Source organism: Bombus terrestris, chromosome 6 (assembly GCF_910591885.1).
Source record: "Bombus terrestris chromosome 6, iyBomTerr1.2, whole genome shotgun sequence".
NCBI classification, from domain to species: domain Eukaryota; kingdom Metazoa; phylum Arthropoda; class Insecta; order Hymenoptera; family Apidae; genus Bombus; species Bombus terrestris.
In genome coordinates, this window is record NC_063274.1 from 3,773,849 (window position 1) to 3,787,425 (window position 13,577).

General features: G+C 30.8%; 2 protein-coding genes and 1 long non-coding RNA gene across 3 annotated transcripts in view; 1 reads left to right on the forward strand and 2 right to left on the reverse strand.

Moving 5' to 3' along the window:
* Nucleotides 1-283: 283 nt before the first annotated feature.
* On the forward strand, nucleotides 284-3,020 carry LOC100652115 (caspase-8). The gene is made up of 7 exons (XM_003395852.4): nucleotides 284-471; nucleotides 862-1,445; nucleotides 1,526-1,791; nucleotides 2,046-2,238; nucleotides 2,314-2,439; nucleotides 2,514-2,657; nucleotides 2,747-3,020. Exons 2-7 carry the CDS (start codon nucleotides 893-895, stop codon nucleotides 2,953-2,955), a joined length of 1,491 nt encoding a protein of 496 aa, XP_003395900.1. The 5' UTR covers nucleotides 284-471; nucleotides 862-892; the 3' UTR covers nucleotides 2,956-3,020.
* LOC100647729 (sodium channel protein Nach) lies at nucleotides 3,019-6,364 on the reverse strand. Its single transcript, XM_003395895.4, has 9 exons — nucleotides 6,153-6,364; nucleotides 5,628-5,793; nucleotides 5,305-5,456; nucleotides 5,090-5,201; nucleotides 4,369-4,672; nucleotides 4,125-4,175; nucleotides 3,796-3,988; nucleotides 3,340-3,446; nucleotides 3,019-3,244 (listed from the first exon to the last, which is right to left on the reverse strand). Exons 1-9 carry the CDS (start codon nucleotides 6,341-6,343, stop codon nucleotides 3,111-3,113), a joined length of 1,410 nt encoding a protein of 469 aa, XP_003395943.2. The 5' UTR covers nucleotides 6,344-6,364; the 3' UTR covers nucleotides 3,019-3,110.
* A 1,570-nt stretch (nucleotides 6,365-7,934) lies between these two features.
* Nucleotides 7,935-13,577, reverse strand: part of LOC125385223 — a 51,172-nt gene continuing 45,529 nt past the window's right edge. Inside the window, exon 2 of the long non-coding RNA XR_007224262.1 lies at nucleotides 7,935-8,461. This is a non-coding gene — a long non-coding RNA (uncharacterized LOC125385223). The remainder of the gene's footprint in view (nucleotides 8,462-13,577) is intronic.

The window sequence follows — 13,577 nt, forward strand, 5'->3', positions numbered from 1 at the left end:
GTATGCTGAATATACTACATATATATCAGAATCATGATATGTCTATGTACAACATATGACTGTTATTAGATCACTGCAATTTAATACTCAATTCGTAAATCCACCGAATTAAAAAATCTTATATACTTTAAATAATAAGATTGTTTTAAATATTGATACTTTATTACTTATGTTTTCTATTTATGAATGACGAAAATCACATTGTTTAAATATATATTTAATATATTAATTAAATATATGTATAAACTGTAGATTAATATGCGATAGTATGTGTTTCGTCATATTAAAAGAAAGAGACTTTTATAAATAAAAAGATATCTGTCGATTGATATATAACAATATTTGAAGATGTTTAAAGAAGAGATAATATTTTGGGTAAAATACAAAAATCAAAACTGAATATTGCAATAAAGTTGCGTAAATATTGCAATGAAATTGCACTGTAGAAGTATTACAAAATAATATTATAAAGTAAGTATGTTAATGACTGTATTTAATGACTGTAATTAATGACTGTTAATCCGTCATCATATATTACTTTCTAACAGTATCTATATCAATTTACTCGTTACTAATTGATTATTAATCTTTTCAATTGTTTTGTCAATAAAGGTTAGAAAATATATGTATATACATTCATGTTATGATTACTTCTATAAATATCATTTCCAAATTATGACTTTTATCCTTTTTATACTTTTTATAAATTTATTGTATTTTGTAGAATTTATAATATGTAGAATATTTTACACTCTAATACTATTTCAGTACATGTTTAAAATTTATCAATTTTCAATATTTCTATATTATTTACATGTAGAGTGAAAACATGTATATTTTACAATATTATTTCTTTCCCAGGCATACTATTAAAGCAAATTTGTGGAAAGCAATGTCTTTATTAATTGATGCAAAACCATCTGCCTTAAGCAGTAATGTAAGTGAAGATGTATTAAACAAAGACATTTTATTGAAAATAGAAAATGACCTTAGCATCGACGAGAAAATATCTATTTTATTTTTGATGATAACTGATTATCAACATAGCTTTAGAGAAATTTGTGATTTATTAGAAAACTATAAAGATCACAAAGTTTATATACTTACAGAATTTATAAATAAATATCCTGAAAATTGGAAAAATAAATTATTGGAATCTATATGTATTATAAAAAATAGGCAAATTATACGAAAGTTGGGAATATCATTTGAAGATTTGGATTTATTTTATCTGCCAAAAAATGGATCATATTCCAAATACTTAAATTTAATTGCAAAAAGTCTATATTTATTATGTGAAGCTCTTTCTGAAGATAAAATCAAATTATTACTGCAATATGTTAGAACTGATTTAACTGCATATGAAGAATATTTAAAAGATATAGATTTTCTTGAATTACATATGTTATATTGGATGCAAGTAAATTATATTTCAATATATTCAGGTTTGTTTTCATCTATAAAAACACACTATTCTTTGTAATTTCATATAACTCCTTGTTCACATAATGTTTAATTATTTTAGATGGTAAGGCCAAACTTAAGAATTTGCTTAAACATTTAAAGATTTTCAAAGATTTAGAGCATATTTATGAAGATCTGAAAAAATATGAAAATCATCAAAATGTGTTAGATACACAGCGTACAAATTCTACTAATATATCTCATATACAAACGTTTTCCATGAGAGAAGAAGAATCTGTGTTGTCAGATGTGGAAGGAGAAGATATAAGAAAACTAAACAATGGCCTTTGTATTATTATAAGCCAAATGCGTTTTTCAGGTCAACAGGTATTGTATTAATAAACATAATCATTTTTATCCCAATATAGATAAAATTATATAGGGTGTACCGAGAGTAAGTGTCTTACAACTACCATAGCATTATTCTATAGCTCCGAATTGGTAGAGATTTGTTAAAAGGTCAATTTTGCAACAACTTTTTGTAACAAATCTTCACTGATCCAGAGGTAGAGTCATACTGTGGTGGTCGTGACATTTACTTTCGATATAGCCTGTACATGTGTATAACATTTTTGTTTCAGTTTGAAACCAGATTTGGAACTGTAGCTGATCGTATGAAATTATCAGAAACATTCCAAAAATTTGGTTTTACCATTGAGGTGTTTGAGAATTTAACCAAAGATGAAATACTTACAACATTAGAAAATATTCCAAAAGACTTTGGTACTGATTATGACTGCATTTTTGTATGCATTTTAAGTCATGGTTGTAAAGGTAAAATTTAGTAAATTTTGCATCATAAGCATTATGTTGTATAAGTTATTAATCGTTAATGGTCATTAATTCTAGGTGGTATTATTAGTGCAGATGAAAAAGAAGTTAGCATTGAAGCAATAGAGCATAAATTTTGTTGTACAAAATTAAAGGATGTTATTAAAGTAGTTATTATACAGGCTTGTCAGGGAAAGGTGACAGGTAACAAAAATTGTAATTTTATGCTGTCAGGTTAAAACTTGAGATTGTAAAATCACAATAATTTTTAATTGCAGGACAAATAAATGACGATGAAGTAACTCATTTAGTTACAGATGGTCCTTTAAATTGTGAAGTTTCAAGTATTTTACCATACAAAAATTTCTGTATATTTATGTCAACTATGCAAGGTTTCATATCTGTTCGTCATAAAGAAGAAGGTAATATATAATTATCTGTATGTTATAGGTTAGAATTTGATATATTTATTAGGTGTATTATTCACACATCAGAAATTCATATTTTACAGGATCTTGGTTTATACAAGAATTTTGTAATATTTTACAAAATGGAGGAAATAAAATTACATTCCTGAAGGCTATTAGAAAAACAATTCAGTCGGTAATGAAGAAGAAAGGAAAATTAAATGGAACAAATTCCATTGCTCAATTACCTGAATTGAAAACATGCAGATTACTTACAGATTTTCAGTTACCAGATTATCGAGCAGATATATAAAAAAAGGAAAGACAATATTATTGCCTTCAATGTACAAAATTAATAAAATAGAATAATAAATAATATATTCTATATATATATATTTTATAAAAAAAGAAAAAGTGACGTTTACTTAATAACCTAGTATCTTGCATAACCTAAAAAGTTGTTGATATTTAGTTTGACTTGTTTCTTATGTTCCTTTTTACACATGCATCGGTTAAAACCCGAATAATAAAAAAATAAATAATTTCGAAAATAGACATGAAACTAAAACCAGCAAAGACTCCTAAGAGACCACCAAATGTTGCTAAAACAAACATTAAATTTATATTATCATTAATATTATTATTATTATATTTTTATTTAAATTCACTTATTATTTTAATAAACAATTGGTATTACCGAATAAATGACGCCAACTATAATGCATATCCCGTCGGAATTGAATAGACACTAGATCTCCAAAAAATATATGAATTATACTTTGATTTTTCCAGGTTTTACCTTCGCTACAACGAAAAATATGTGCTTGTAATTTATCTCATTCGTAATTATAAACATATAAATATTTTTGATTATTTCTTAATATTTAATAATAAAAGATAATATTATAATATATAATATTAATAATAAAAGATAGCTTGATAAACTGTGGATTTTTTACTAAAATTAGAAATATATATACATAATGCTAACTTTTATATATTTTTGCAGAAAACTTTTTATTATCCAATACTGCTTTCAATTTATATGTACTAGCATTGAAAGCTTTCAATCAATATCTTATGTAATGTATATGTTTCAAGTATTTTGTAATAAATACACGAATATTTTTTGCTAAGAAATTCTTAAAATTACCTGGAATAAGTAGTATAAGTCAGACCATCATAATAAACGCGTTTATCAAGATTTCCTGCTGAATTCTCCATGATATAACGATAAAAATTACAATCAGGTTTACAATTACAAGGTCTTTCCTTAGTATCCAATTCTACAAGCTGTAAAGTTTTGGGCGACATATCTGTTCCTGGCCAAGAGGTATCATACCAAACTAAAAATTCATTTCTATATATTCAATTGTTATAAGAATATTTTACACAGAGTATTATCATGCCATACTTTTTCCATATTCCTAGTTTCATAAATAAATCGCCAATTAATAATACTTGTGAATATCTTAAACTTACATTTAAACGTTTCTAGGCATTCGACATCTCTTAAATTGCATACTCTGGTATCTGCAACAGAATATTATTTATCTTAAAGCTAGCAGGTAGAAAAACGTGAAAGAATATTCCTAAATTTTGATTATTTTTTTTATAGATAATTTTTGTTTTATTTCAGATCTAGTAATTATCAAAAGAAACGCTGTACTATAGAATATTTTGCAAGTTTACGAGATAAAACAAGTTGCGTTTAGAGCAATCTAACCATTTTGCGGATAATAATATGGAATGCATCCACATTTTTTCTTAATTACAGTTGTTCGACAGTTCGTTAGACAATTTATGAATGAATATCTTGCGGGGACGAAATTTCTGTTCCAATCGTTACCAATCATTTTACTTGCTTCATCATAAAATATGCATTCTCTCATGGTGGATTTTAGCTTTCTGATATCAAGGGTCGAATAAGTTTCTACAGGTTGGACAGTCAAAAACGAATATTTATGCGCGCTTATCAATTTACTCGGTGCATTATGATCAGGATAATCGTAAGGGTCGTGTAGCATGATCTGTAAAAATATAGTAGACGTTACAAGATTAATATAATGGAGGAAAATAGTCATGTAATTAGTTTATAAAATATCGCTTCACATGCAAGATAGTAAATTATTAATAATATTGAAATTATTGAAGAACAAAGAGAACGATTTCACATTGATTTCATTATATTTTCTGAATTTCTCTTCGTCCAATCGTGTACTTTCTTCAAGATTTAATTTTTAAAATTAAAGATTTTACAGCATTCCGTGATGATATCACGCTGAATGTTTATTGAAATTAGAAAGTAGAGAATATTTTACAAAAATTAGAAATTTTTAAAGAATCGAAGATTAGATCGGACGAAAGAGAACTCAAAGATTGTAACAAAAGATTGTAACATTTTTAACAGTCTTTTTTCACAATCAGAAATTAATGCGAAATATTACCTTCATCTTCGTAGATTCCATAATATTGGCATCATTATTTTCGACATCCAGATTAAGCAATATATTGAGTCCACTCTGATATCCACACGATGTCATTTTATGTGGTTTTATACTTCGAAGTTAATTTAAAAGACAAAGAGAATAAAATTCATAATTTAAACAATAATATACTAAACAATGTACTAATATAGATACTTAAATCTAGATATATATACTTTGGATTTTCCATTATCGAATCGTAAGTAATATAATTAAAGCTGCAACATAATCCATCACGGCTGATACTTGATCGAAATATGGTACTGCAGTTTTCAATCTTCGATTTCCACTTACACGATTCCAACAAACTTTGACAATTTCGCGTAACCTGAAATTCAATCTCATTTTCATCCAACGTGTTTTCTTTGGTGGCACTTCATTTAACAATCTCGAATATCTTTGATTCGATAGACACGAATCTATGAAAGATATTTGCTAGCAAGTTTGTTTTCTCTGTATTATGACGCTGTACGATGTTTCCTATAATTCTGTTACCTACCGAGTTCATGATCGTTGGTATTGAAAGCTTATTCATGTCAAAAATGTTCTGCAATCGTGAAAGATTATTTCGAACGTGTGATCCGTATATACCAGGATATAATAATTCGTTCAGTAATCTCATTTCTCGAGCTATAAATTCCTTCGACAGACTCGATGGAAATGTCCTGCAAAAACAATAGGAAAAAGCCATTGTGCGATTTAAGTGGTTTGCTATATCTATACAGTATAAACTAACACAAAATAGAAGATGATAAAAGAGCAGCAGTAATAAGTATAACGGAAGTTTACACGATAACGATTTTAATCAAATATCGACAACGAAATACAGGTGAAAATGCAAATGAAAGATCTACAAGTTACTGACTAAATCTCTACCATAAATATAATTGTATGATATATCATCAATCGGTCATCAAGGAACAAAGATTATCGTTACATCACGATAAGAGATTATATATAACGAGTAACAGGCAGTTTAGTCGACGATTAAGAACGAAAGAGAAAAGAAAACTAAAATACTCACAAGTTGTCGGTGAATTTTTTTGTTAATCGAAGAGATACTGGATTCATATCGCATACCGTGACCGCTGGAAACGGATAATTCCATATTCCATGATGTGTCGTTTCGATGACCGAGAGAACTAAATGCTGCTCGTAATAATTCAGAGTAACTTTCAGCATTCCGATTGCAATGCACAGGGATGAGACCACCATTATTGCCCATGCGATTCTATCGAAATGAACGCGGAACGAATAGTATCGCGATTACATCGCGCTTCGATTTAATTGAAACAAAGGTGAAATTAAGTTCCATTAATGACACCTACTTATAATGTACCTATACACGGCTTAATCAGTAGGCTAAATGAATTTTGGTTTTGAATCGTGTATTGATCGCTCTTTATTGCTTTTTGACACTCGAATAGCTTATCTGTAGTAGGTGTAGCAGGTACATGTATATACAGATGACTACGATCGAAGTGGCATAAAAGTAAAAGAATTGTAAAATACGTATAAAATGTATATAACTATTTTTCGACTTTTTTAGAAACTTTTGAATGATCGTAGAAATTAAAAGTTTGCTTGTTCCAGTGTTAATTACACTCTGTTTCTGTTTGTTCTCTTAACATTGATTTTAATTAGTTAATTCACTGAACCTATTATTTGACACTTAGTATTAATTAAATTGTGCACATAGTTGCATGCAAAATACTTTTTCCTTCCTATATTCTACTGTTATTATTTTGTTTTAGAATATCGTTATATTATATCCATGTGATATTTAACGAATCGATAAAATAATGGTTTTACTCACCTTTCTATCGTAGAACGTTGAGGCTCGCAAATATATTTGCAACCATGAAGTCCCGTTTCGTGACAAAACTCCGACACATGTGTTTTTATGATGTAACAAAATTTTCGTACGATCTTTTTCAAGATATTGCCACAACTTTGCTTTCGTACGCGTTTCATGTTTCTAAATTAATAACGGGCCAACGTTTCCATCAATTTTAAGATTGCTAATATTGCGCGAACTTGTTTTCTCAGTCTAATTTGTTCGTTTTAAATTATTAGTGTTTCCCACTGGTGGTTGTTGAGAAGTTCGATTAAAAGTTGCGATTAAATAATTCGTAATTGCGAAAACTGTTGAAAAATAATCCGGTTAAAAGATTAATTACATGATGAATCGATCGCATAAATTCAACCATTAATAATTATTCACACGTGTAATAAATTTCTTGAGTTTCAGACGTCTTCTTCGGTTTCAATGATCATCGATGATTTTACCTACGTGTAGCGTTGAAGGCACGACTATCGAATGAAAGGTAGCTGTATGCCAGTTCCGATACTTTAATTACGAATACACGACGCGCTGCATGCGATGTCGTATAAAAAATTCATTTCATTTTTTCACTGATCATTCGCTGATAAATCCAGACGCGAGATACGGATTTCCTGGTCCCCGGTTACAAACGATTTTTAACTGCGCGCAATAGTAAATTATTAATCACATGCAACGCTAACTTAACTTAAGTCGAACACGCGCGACATTTACGCAGAGAGTTCATAGAAATAATCGCGGGTACAAAAGAAGAAATGAAATGAAATAAGATAAAAAATTCGCTGTTAGTTTTCTTTTTCTTCTTTAGTTTAAAACGAAGAAAAGTAGATCGATATTTTTGCAACAGTTTCAAAATAATTAGTTTGTTATTTTACGTTTTAAGCGATTCTCTTTACACGCGTAGAGATATTATTCAATTAAGTTCTTGGATATTAATTACTAAATCGAGTGACAACACACGAATGTTAATAAAGTATTCTTTATTTATTTATTTATTTTTAATCCCTGCTTTGCGCCTTAGGATGGCTCCCGATTTACATTCTACTTGTTTACGATATATGCTTAACCATATTTACACTATAATTATAGCTAACGATCTTTTTCATTATTACCTTTCTTATTAAACTATCGACCTACTGCTAAACACCTAGTGTCCTATTGTTATTCGTACTATTGTCCCTAACTCTACTATGTACTACTTCATTACGGCTTAGTTTTTCGTACATCGTTGAATTTTATATTTAACTTCTATTTTTGTAAAATGTAAATTAAAAGAGCGATGGTATATTTTGTCAGACGAAACAACATCGATGCCGCGACTGTTAGAATTTGACGGATGTTCTCTGGCGAGGGCGATTTCCAGCTGATTTTATCTCTTCTGTCTCTCACGGATCTCCGCCGCGAAATTTCTCTCGTAAGCCGGAACTGGTGGTCCGAGCGGCGAGAATTCCTGTTCTTTTTTATATTCCAACCACTTGTCCGACGTGCTCCTGCAAAATGAAAGCGCGTTATTTGTCGCGAATAGTGGCGACACTCGATTCTTCGACCAGGGTGAAGGATATTGGAAACGAAATGCCCCAACTTGTTCGTCGCGCGCCTCGTCGCATCGGCACGAGTGTACTACTCGAGGCCAGCAGCGGATGGAGAAGTCCGCGGCCGAGTAGTCGGCCGAGTGACTCGATTCTTCGGATATTAAACTCTGAAGATGCCGCACTTCGCCGCGGCATCTGACTCAGCGAGTGTCATTAATAACTTGGAGAAGATAGATAAAGTGCTAAACACCGTGAACTGTGTGCTCGAGCACACGTCATTACCCTGACTACCGAACAACTCGATTAAAGGGTTCCTAAATGCACCGACCTTGTCGAGGTCGCTACTCACCGCCAGCTTTTCAAAGGCAACTTTTTCAGCTCTCCGTAGAGTCATCTCCCGCTGATCGAATATCCTCGATAAAGGAGCGACGATTTTTTCCATTAAATATAGTAATCATTTTCTTCTATACATTCAGACTTTTAGTTCCTTTTTTGTTAAAATTTCTCTTAGAAGTCAGATTCTTTTTATTCAATCAGAATAACAAATTGTATTAATACTATTGCAATAGATATAGAAAACACAAAAAAGTTGATTTATTTAAATTGTACGCTTTAGAACGTGAAATTTTTCTTTGAAATATTTCTTTGTGAACGTAGAACGAAATTCGAAAATTGTTTAGACACAGTTGCGTGAGATATTGCGCGTTACACGCGTCATATACATTTATAATTCCGATTCAATTTTTAATTAAGTTTATCTCTCCATTGTTCGTAATTACCAATAATTTCAACGAAATAAATTAATATCCTTTCGCCGAGAGTTAAGACATTAAGATACGATTGCTTCGAAGGATAAAAATTCCACGCTTCACCGAAGCAGTACAATTTGCAACCTGCTGATCTGCATAATATCTTTATCTCTGTAAAGAAATCGGAAATTTAGTAACCTGTACGTTCCAGTCCCGTGCTATGATATATGTATGCCCAGTATATCGATATAATCCAATATTAGGGTGATTTCGCCGCACCCCAATTCCAATGGCGAAGAACTTTCGTCTCGCGGAGGGCAAATGTTTTAAATCGATGGGCAAAGACAGGAGGGAAGGAAGCTGGTATTTGGCACCATCCTCCGGGTCATTTCTTGCCGCTTAAACGCTTTGACGGCTGAAATGGGAAAACTTAGCAGAGAGCAATTTTAGAAGCAACGCGTTGCTTCTGTATCAACTCCTACGATTAAATAAACGAAAGTGTTAATTCGAAATGGTACTTCAATGGTATAATAAAAGTTGAGCATCAACGTGTTGAGCATTTAATATGTCGCATGTATCTATCCATAACACGCTATTAGATCTAATTACGATATTATCGAAGCTTAGTTTTTATCACTGGAAATATTAGGTACGCGTTTATGATCAAATATTTTTCTTTCCACGTAGTGTAAAATAGCGAAGAACAGATACATTTTATTAAAAAAAAAAGAGATATTTTCAAAACTTTGATCCGTTAAATATTAATTGAATTTTGTTTGAAATACGTATCTTCTTTATTAATTATCAGAAGAAGAAAGAATAGAACGGTGATCGATTTGTAGAATACCTGGCATAATATAATTGAACTTAATTATATGAATTTAATTAGTTTGAAGCCTCGTAACTCAATCACAATGAAAATAGATATAAGAGACAATTTAAGCATATAACGTAGGATTTTCTCATATTATTTATAGCATTTGTATTTGTCAATGTTTTAAATGAACGATTAATGCGTTTTCAAAATATAGAGAAATCGAACGAAGAGATTGAAATTTTCCTTTTAATATGCGAAGATTAATATATAGATACATATATTGACGTTTAAGTGGCGGATTAATTAACGTGATATCGATATTACTATTATTAGCGATAATTAAGCAACAAATAACAGCAAATGAAACATAAGTTTAACGCGTGTTCGATGCGTTAGGGTGCCAAGATTTCTCGATGTGTACGTGTAGTATGGTAATTTTAATTATGAGATAGTTCACTGCGATGTCGGTTCCGCGCAGAGAAAATTACTGCACGTGGAAGGGGTGAATCCGGTGGATGGGGTAACAATGTATTATGTGTTCCCCTGTCAACCCCTCACGTTAACCACAAACCCCTTCTATTCACCCCCAACAATTCGTTAACTGCTATCGAATTGACTTTAACCGCCGTAAGTTGAAAGTGCAACCCCGTTACCTTTAACAAAAGTTTACAATCGCCTCGACCAGACGCGAGCAATCGTATTTCGTTTCTGTGATTGGTAAAAAAAATCTACGTGATAAATAACAGGATAATATAACACTTTTTGGTTTAAATTAAAGACAGATTTTATCATTTTTCAGAGAACAGGAAATAGTTAAATGAAGCTGTACGAAACATTTTCAAACGAAAAATCAAAGTAATTAAAGATCGCAAAATCTTTCGAATGATTGAGAACTCGAAGATGTTATCAGATAAATTATGAATGAAATTTCGACATAATAAATACACAGAAGTGAGGTAAAATTAAATTAAATTAGATCAAAGATTACTGTAATAATATAAGAAAATGGTATTAAAACAAACATTGGCTATGTATCGTTTTATTTAAGCTCACAAACGAATCATAATTTTGTCATCTGAATTGAAGATATATAAGAAGCGTAATTCATGAAATATTAATGCACCACTCAACATATTTTTATATCAATTAATTTAATCAATAAATAAGATACTATAAAATAGCCTATCTCTGAAGCATGTAATTTATAAGTACTTTACATATTTTTATATCAACTAATTTAATCAATAAATAAGATACTATAAAGTAGCCTATCTCTGAAGCATGTAATGTATAAGTACTCTACATATTTTTATATCAACTAATTTAATCAATAAATAAGATACTATAAAGTAGCCTATCTCTGAAGCATGTAATGTATAAGTACTCTACATATTTTTATATCAACTAATTTAATCAATAAATAAGATACTATAAAGTAGCCTATCTCTGAAGCATGTAATGTATAAGTACTTTACATATTTTTATATCAACTAATTTAATCAATAAATAAGATACTATAAAGTAGTCTATCTCTGAAGCATGTAATGTATAAGTACTCTACATATTTTTATATCAACTAATTTAATCAATAAATAAGATACTATAAAGTAGCCTATCTCTGAAGCATGTAATGTATAAGTACTGTACATATTTTTATATCAACTAATTTAATCAATAAATAAGATACTATAAAGTAGTCTATCTCTAAAGTATTATAGTCTCTTATGTATAAAATCTCTTATGCATTAGGTTGAATTGGTACAGTTACACTTAAGAAGCGCGCATTATAATCTACAAATATTACTTTCACAGCAATAGAGCAAACTTATATTTGCAGTAATCGAACGAGTTTATATTCTCTAGCTTAAAATTTATTTAAGAGATATTATATCAGTCTGGTATAGTGAAACTTCCATCAAGTTAAGCGAAATCGAAGTGGTTCCTATCGTGGTATACGTTCAAAAGTAGCAATAAACTTACCCGCGTGGGAGGGTTTGAAGGATGAATTGTTTAAAACTACCCTGTCGCGTGTGAGCTCTCGTTGTCGAGAATGAAATGAAAAGAGGTTATAGATATGAAGAGTTCTGGGGGATTTGTAGCCATCTTCTATACGGCATCTGTATTATACAACCGATGGGAAGGGAGCAACGTATTTCGCGGAACATTGAGCCCCATGGACTTTAAAATACATCCGAAACCGAATCTGTCTCTCTTTCTGTGTACTCTGAAAATTTCTCTCCCCCGATCTATACACTCGCTGCGCTACCTGTTTTCTGATCGTATAATGTTACCCTTGCGTTGCAATTTCTATAACATCTTCTATTTATGGAAAATAATGTAATATATTGTAAATTAAGAAGAAACAATATTTTACAGCGAACCGAGATAATGTATAAATAATTAAAGCAAGATAATCACGTTATTGTACGAACATTTTTGATGAACAGCGGAATGTAATCGACAAAATTTTATAATACGATCGACATAAATGTTTAATCGGCAAAAATGTTAGGTACGTTTGGATAAGCTTTAAGGAGTAAAATTTTGGCTGTGAATCTTTCAGAAGCTAAACTGATCGATTCAATTTTTTATAAATTTCCTAATTTCGTTATGTAGGTACACGGCTGGTGCTCAGTTTTCAAGAAACGGATTACTTATTTCTGTAAGTTCATTTATAGCAAATTCGAAGGAAAATATTAAAGAATATTTGTAACGTATTACCATCTTAAGAACCGCATAATACTCTTTTAAACGTGCCTTACAAACTGCGTTAGAAAAACATACGTCTCTGATTTTTTCTCGAAAAGAAAAAAAGAAGCGAGCAACGATACTGGCAGTATATTTTGGAAAATAATTTATGTTCGAATAATTAATCATTCTAAAATTGAAAATACCAAGAAAGCTTCGTCGCTGAACTATTTCAGAATGAATATCGATAATGCAAGGCTCGTCGAATCCGAACGCACTGATAACGTTAACGAAACTTAAAGAGGTATAAAAATACTTCCGAACATTTTTGATTTGATATGTCAATTAAGATAGGAAGTCTTATCTGTCGCTATGTGCCTTGTGCGCTCAGCGCACAAGAATGCGTAACAGAAGGGAAGCACATAGAGGGTAATACATAGGACACATACATAGGGGTTTGCACACTGGCAGAACTTTATGGGGGCCTCGAGTATATTTCCTGATTGAGCGGACTAATCCACGCAAAGGAGGTTTTATCGTCGAGGTATACGTAATCGAAGGGGGTCTCGTCTCCACGCGACATTCGCGTGGATAAGTAATGTCAGAATCGAGAAGTTCCATGAAAAAATTATTTAATTACGTGCATCGAACATTTGTTGAGATTTATGTCACATGGGAAGATATACTTGTACCTTGCCATACATAAATCGTAGCTATGCATCTAGCATCAAATACAGATTATTATTTTTCTTTCAATCAAACTGGATCATAAAATATTTTGTTAAAAAATTACCCGTTACCAATTATCGTCCTAATGCCA

What these genes read in the sequence shown, in the direction of transcription:
- LOC100652115 (XM_003395852.4), top strand. Translation starts at nt 893, where the DNA reads ATGTCTTTATTAATTGATGCAAAACCATCTGCCTTAAGCAGTAATGTA. An exon ending in TTGTCAGGGAAAGGTGACAG is followed by an intron (nt 2,440 to 2,513) that starts GTAACAAAAATT and finishes TTTTAATTGCAG; the next exon opens with GACAAATAAATGACGATGAA. An exon ending in TGTTCGTCATAAAGAAGAAG is followed by an intron (nt 2,658 to 2,746) that starts GTAATATATAAT and finishes CATATTTTACAG; the next exon opens with GATCTTGGTTTATACAAGAA.
- LOC100647729 (XM_003395895.4), bottom strand. Translation starts at nt 6,343, where the DNA reads ATGGTGGTCTCATCCCTGTGCATTGCAATCGGAATGCTGAAAGTTACT. An exon ending in TACCAACGATCATGAACTCG is followed by an intron (nt 5,457 to 5,627) that starts GTAGGTAACAGA and finishes ATTGAATTTCAG; the next exon opens with GTTACGCGAAATTGTCAAAG. An exon ending in TGGAATCTACGAAGATGAAG is followed by an intron (nt 4,673 to 5,089) that starts GTAATATTTCGC and finishes ATATTTTTACAG; the next exon opens with ATCATGCTACACGACCCTTA.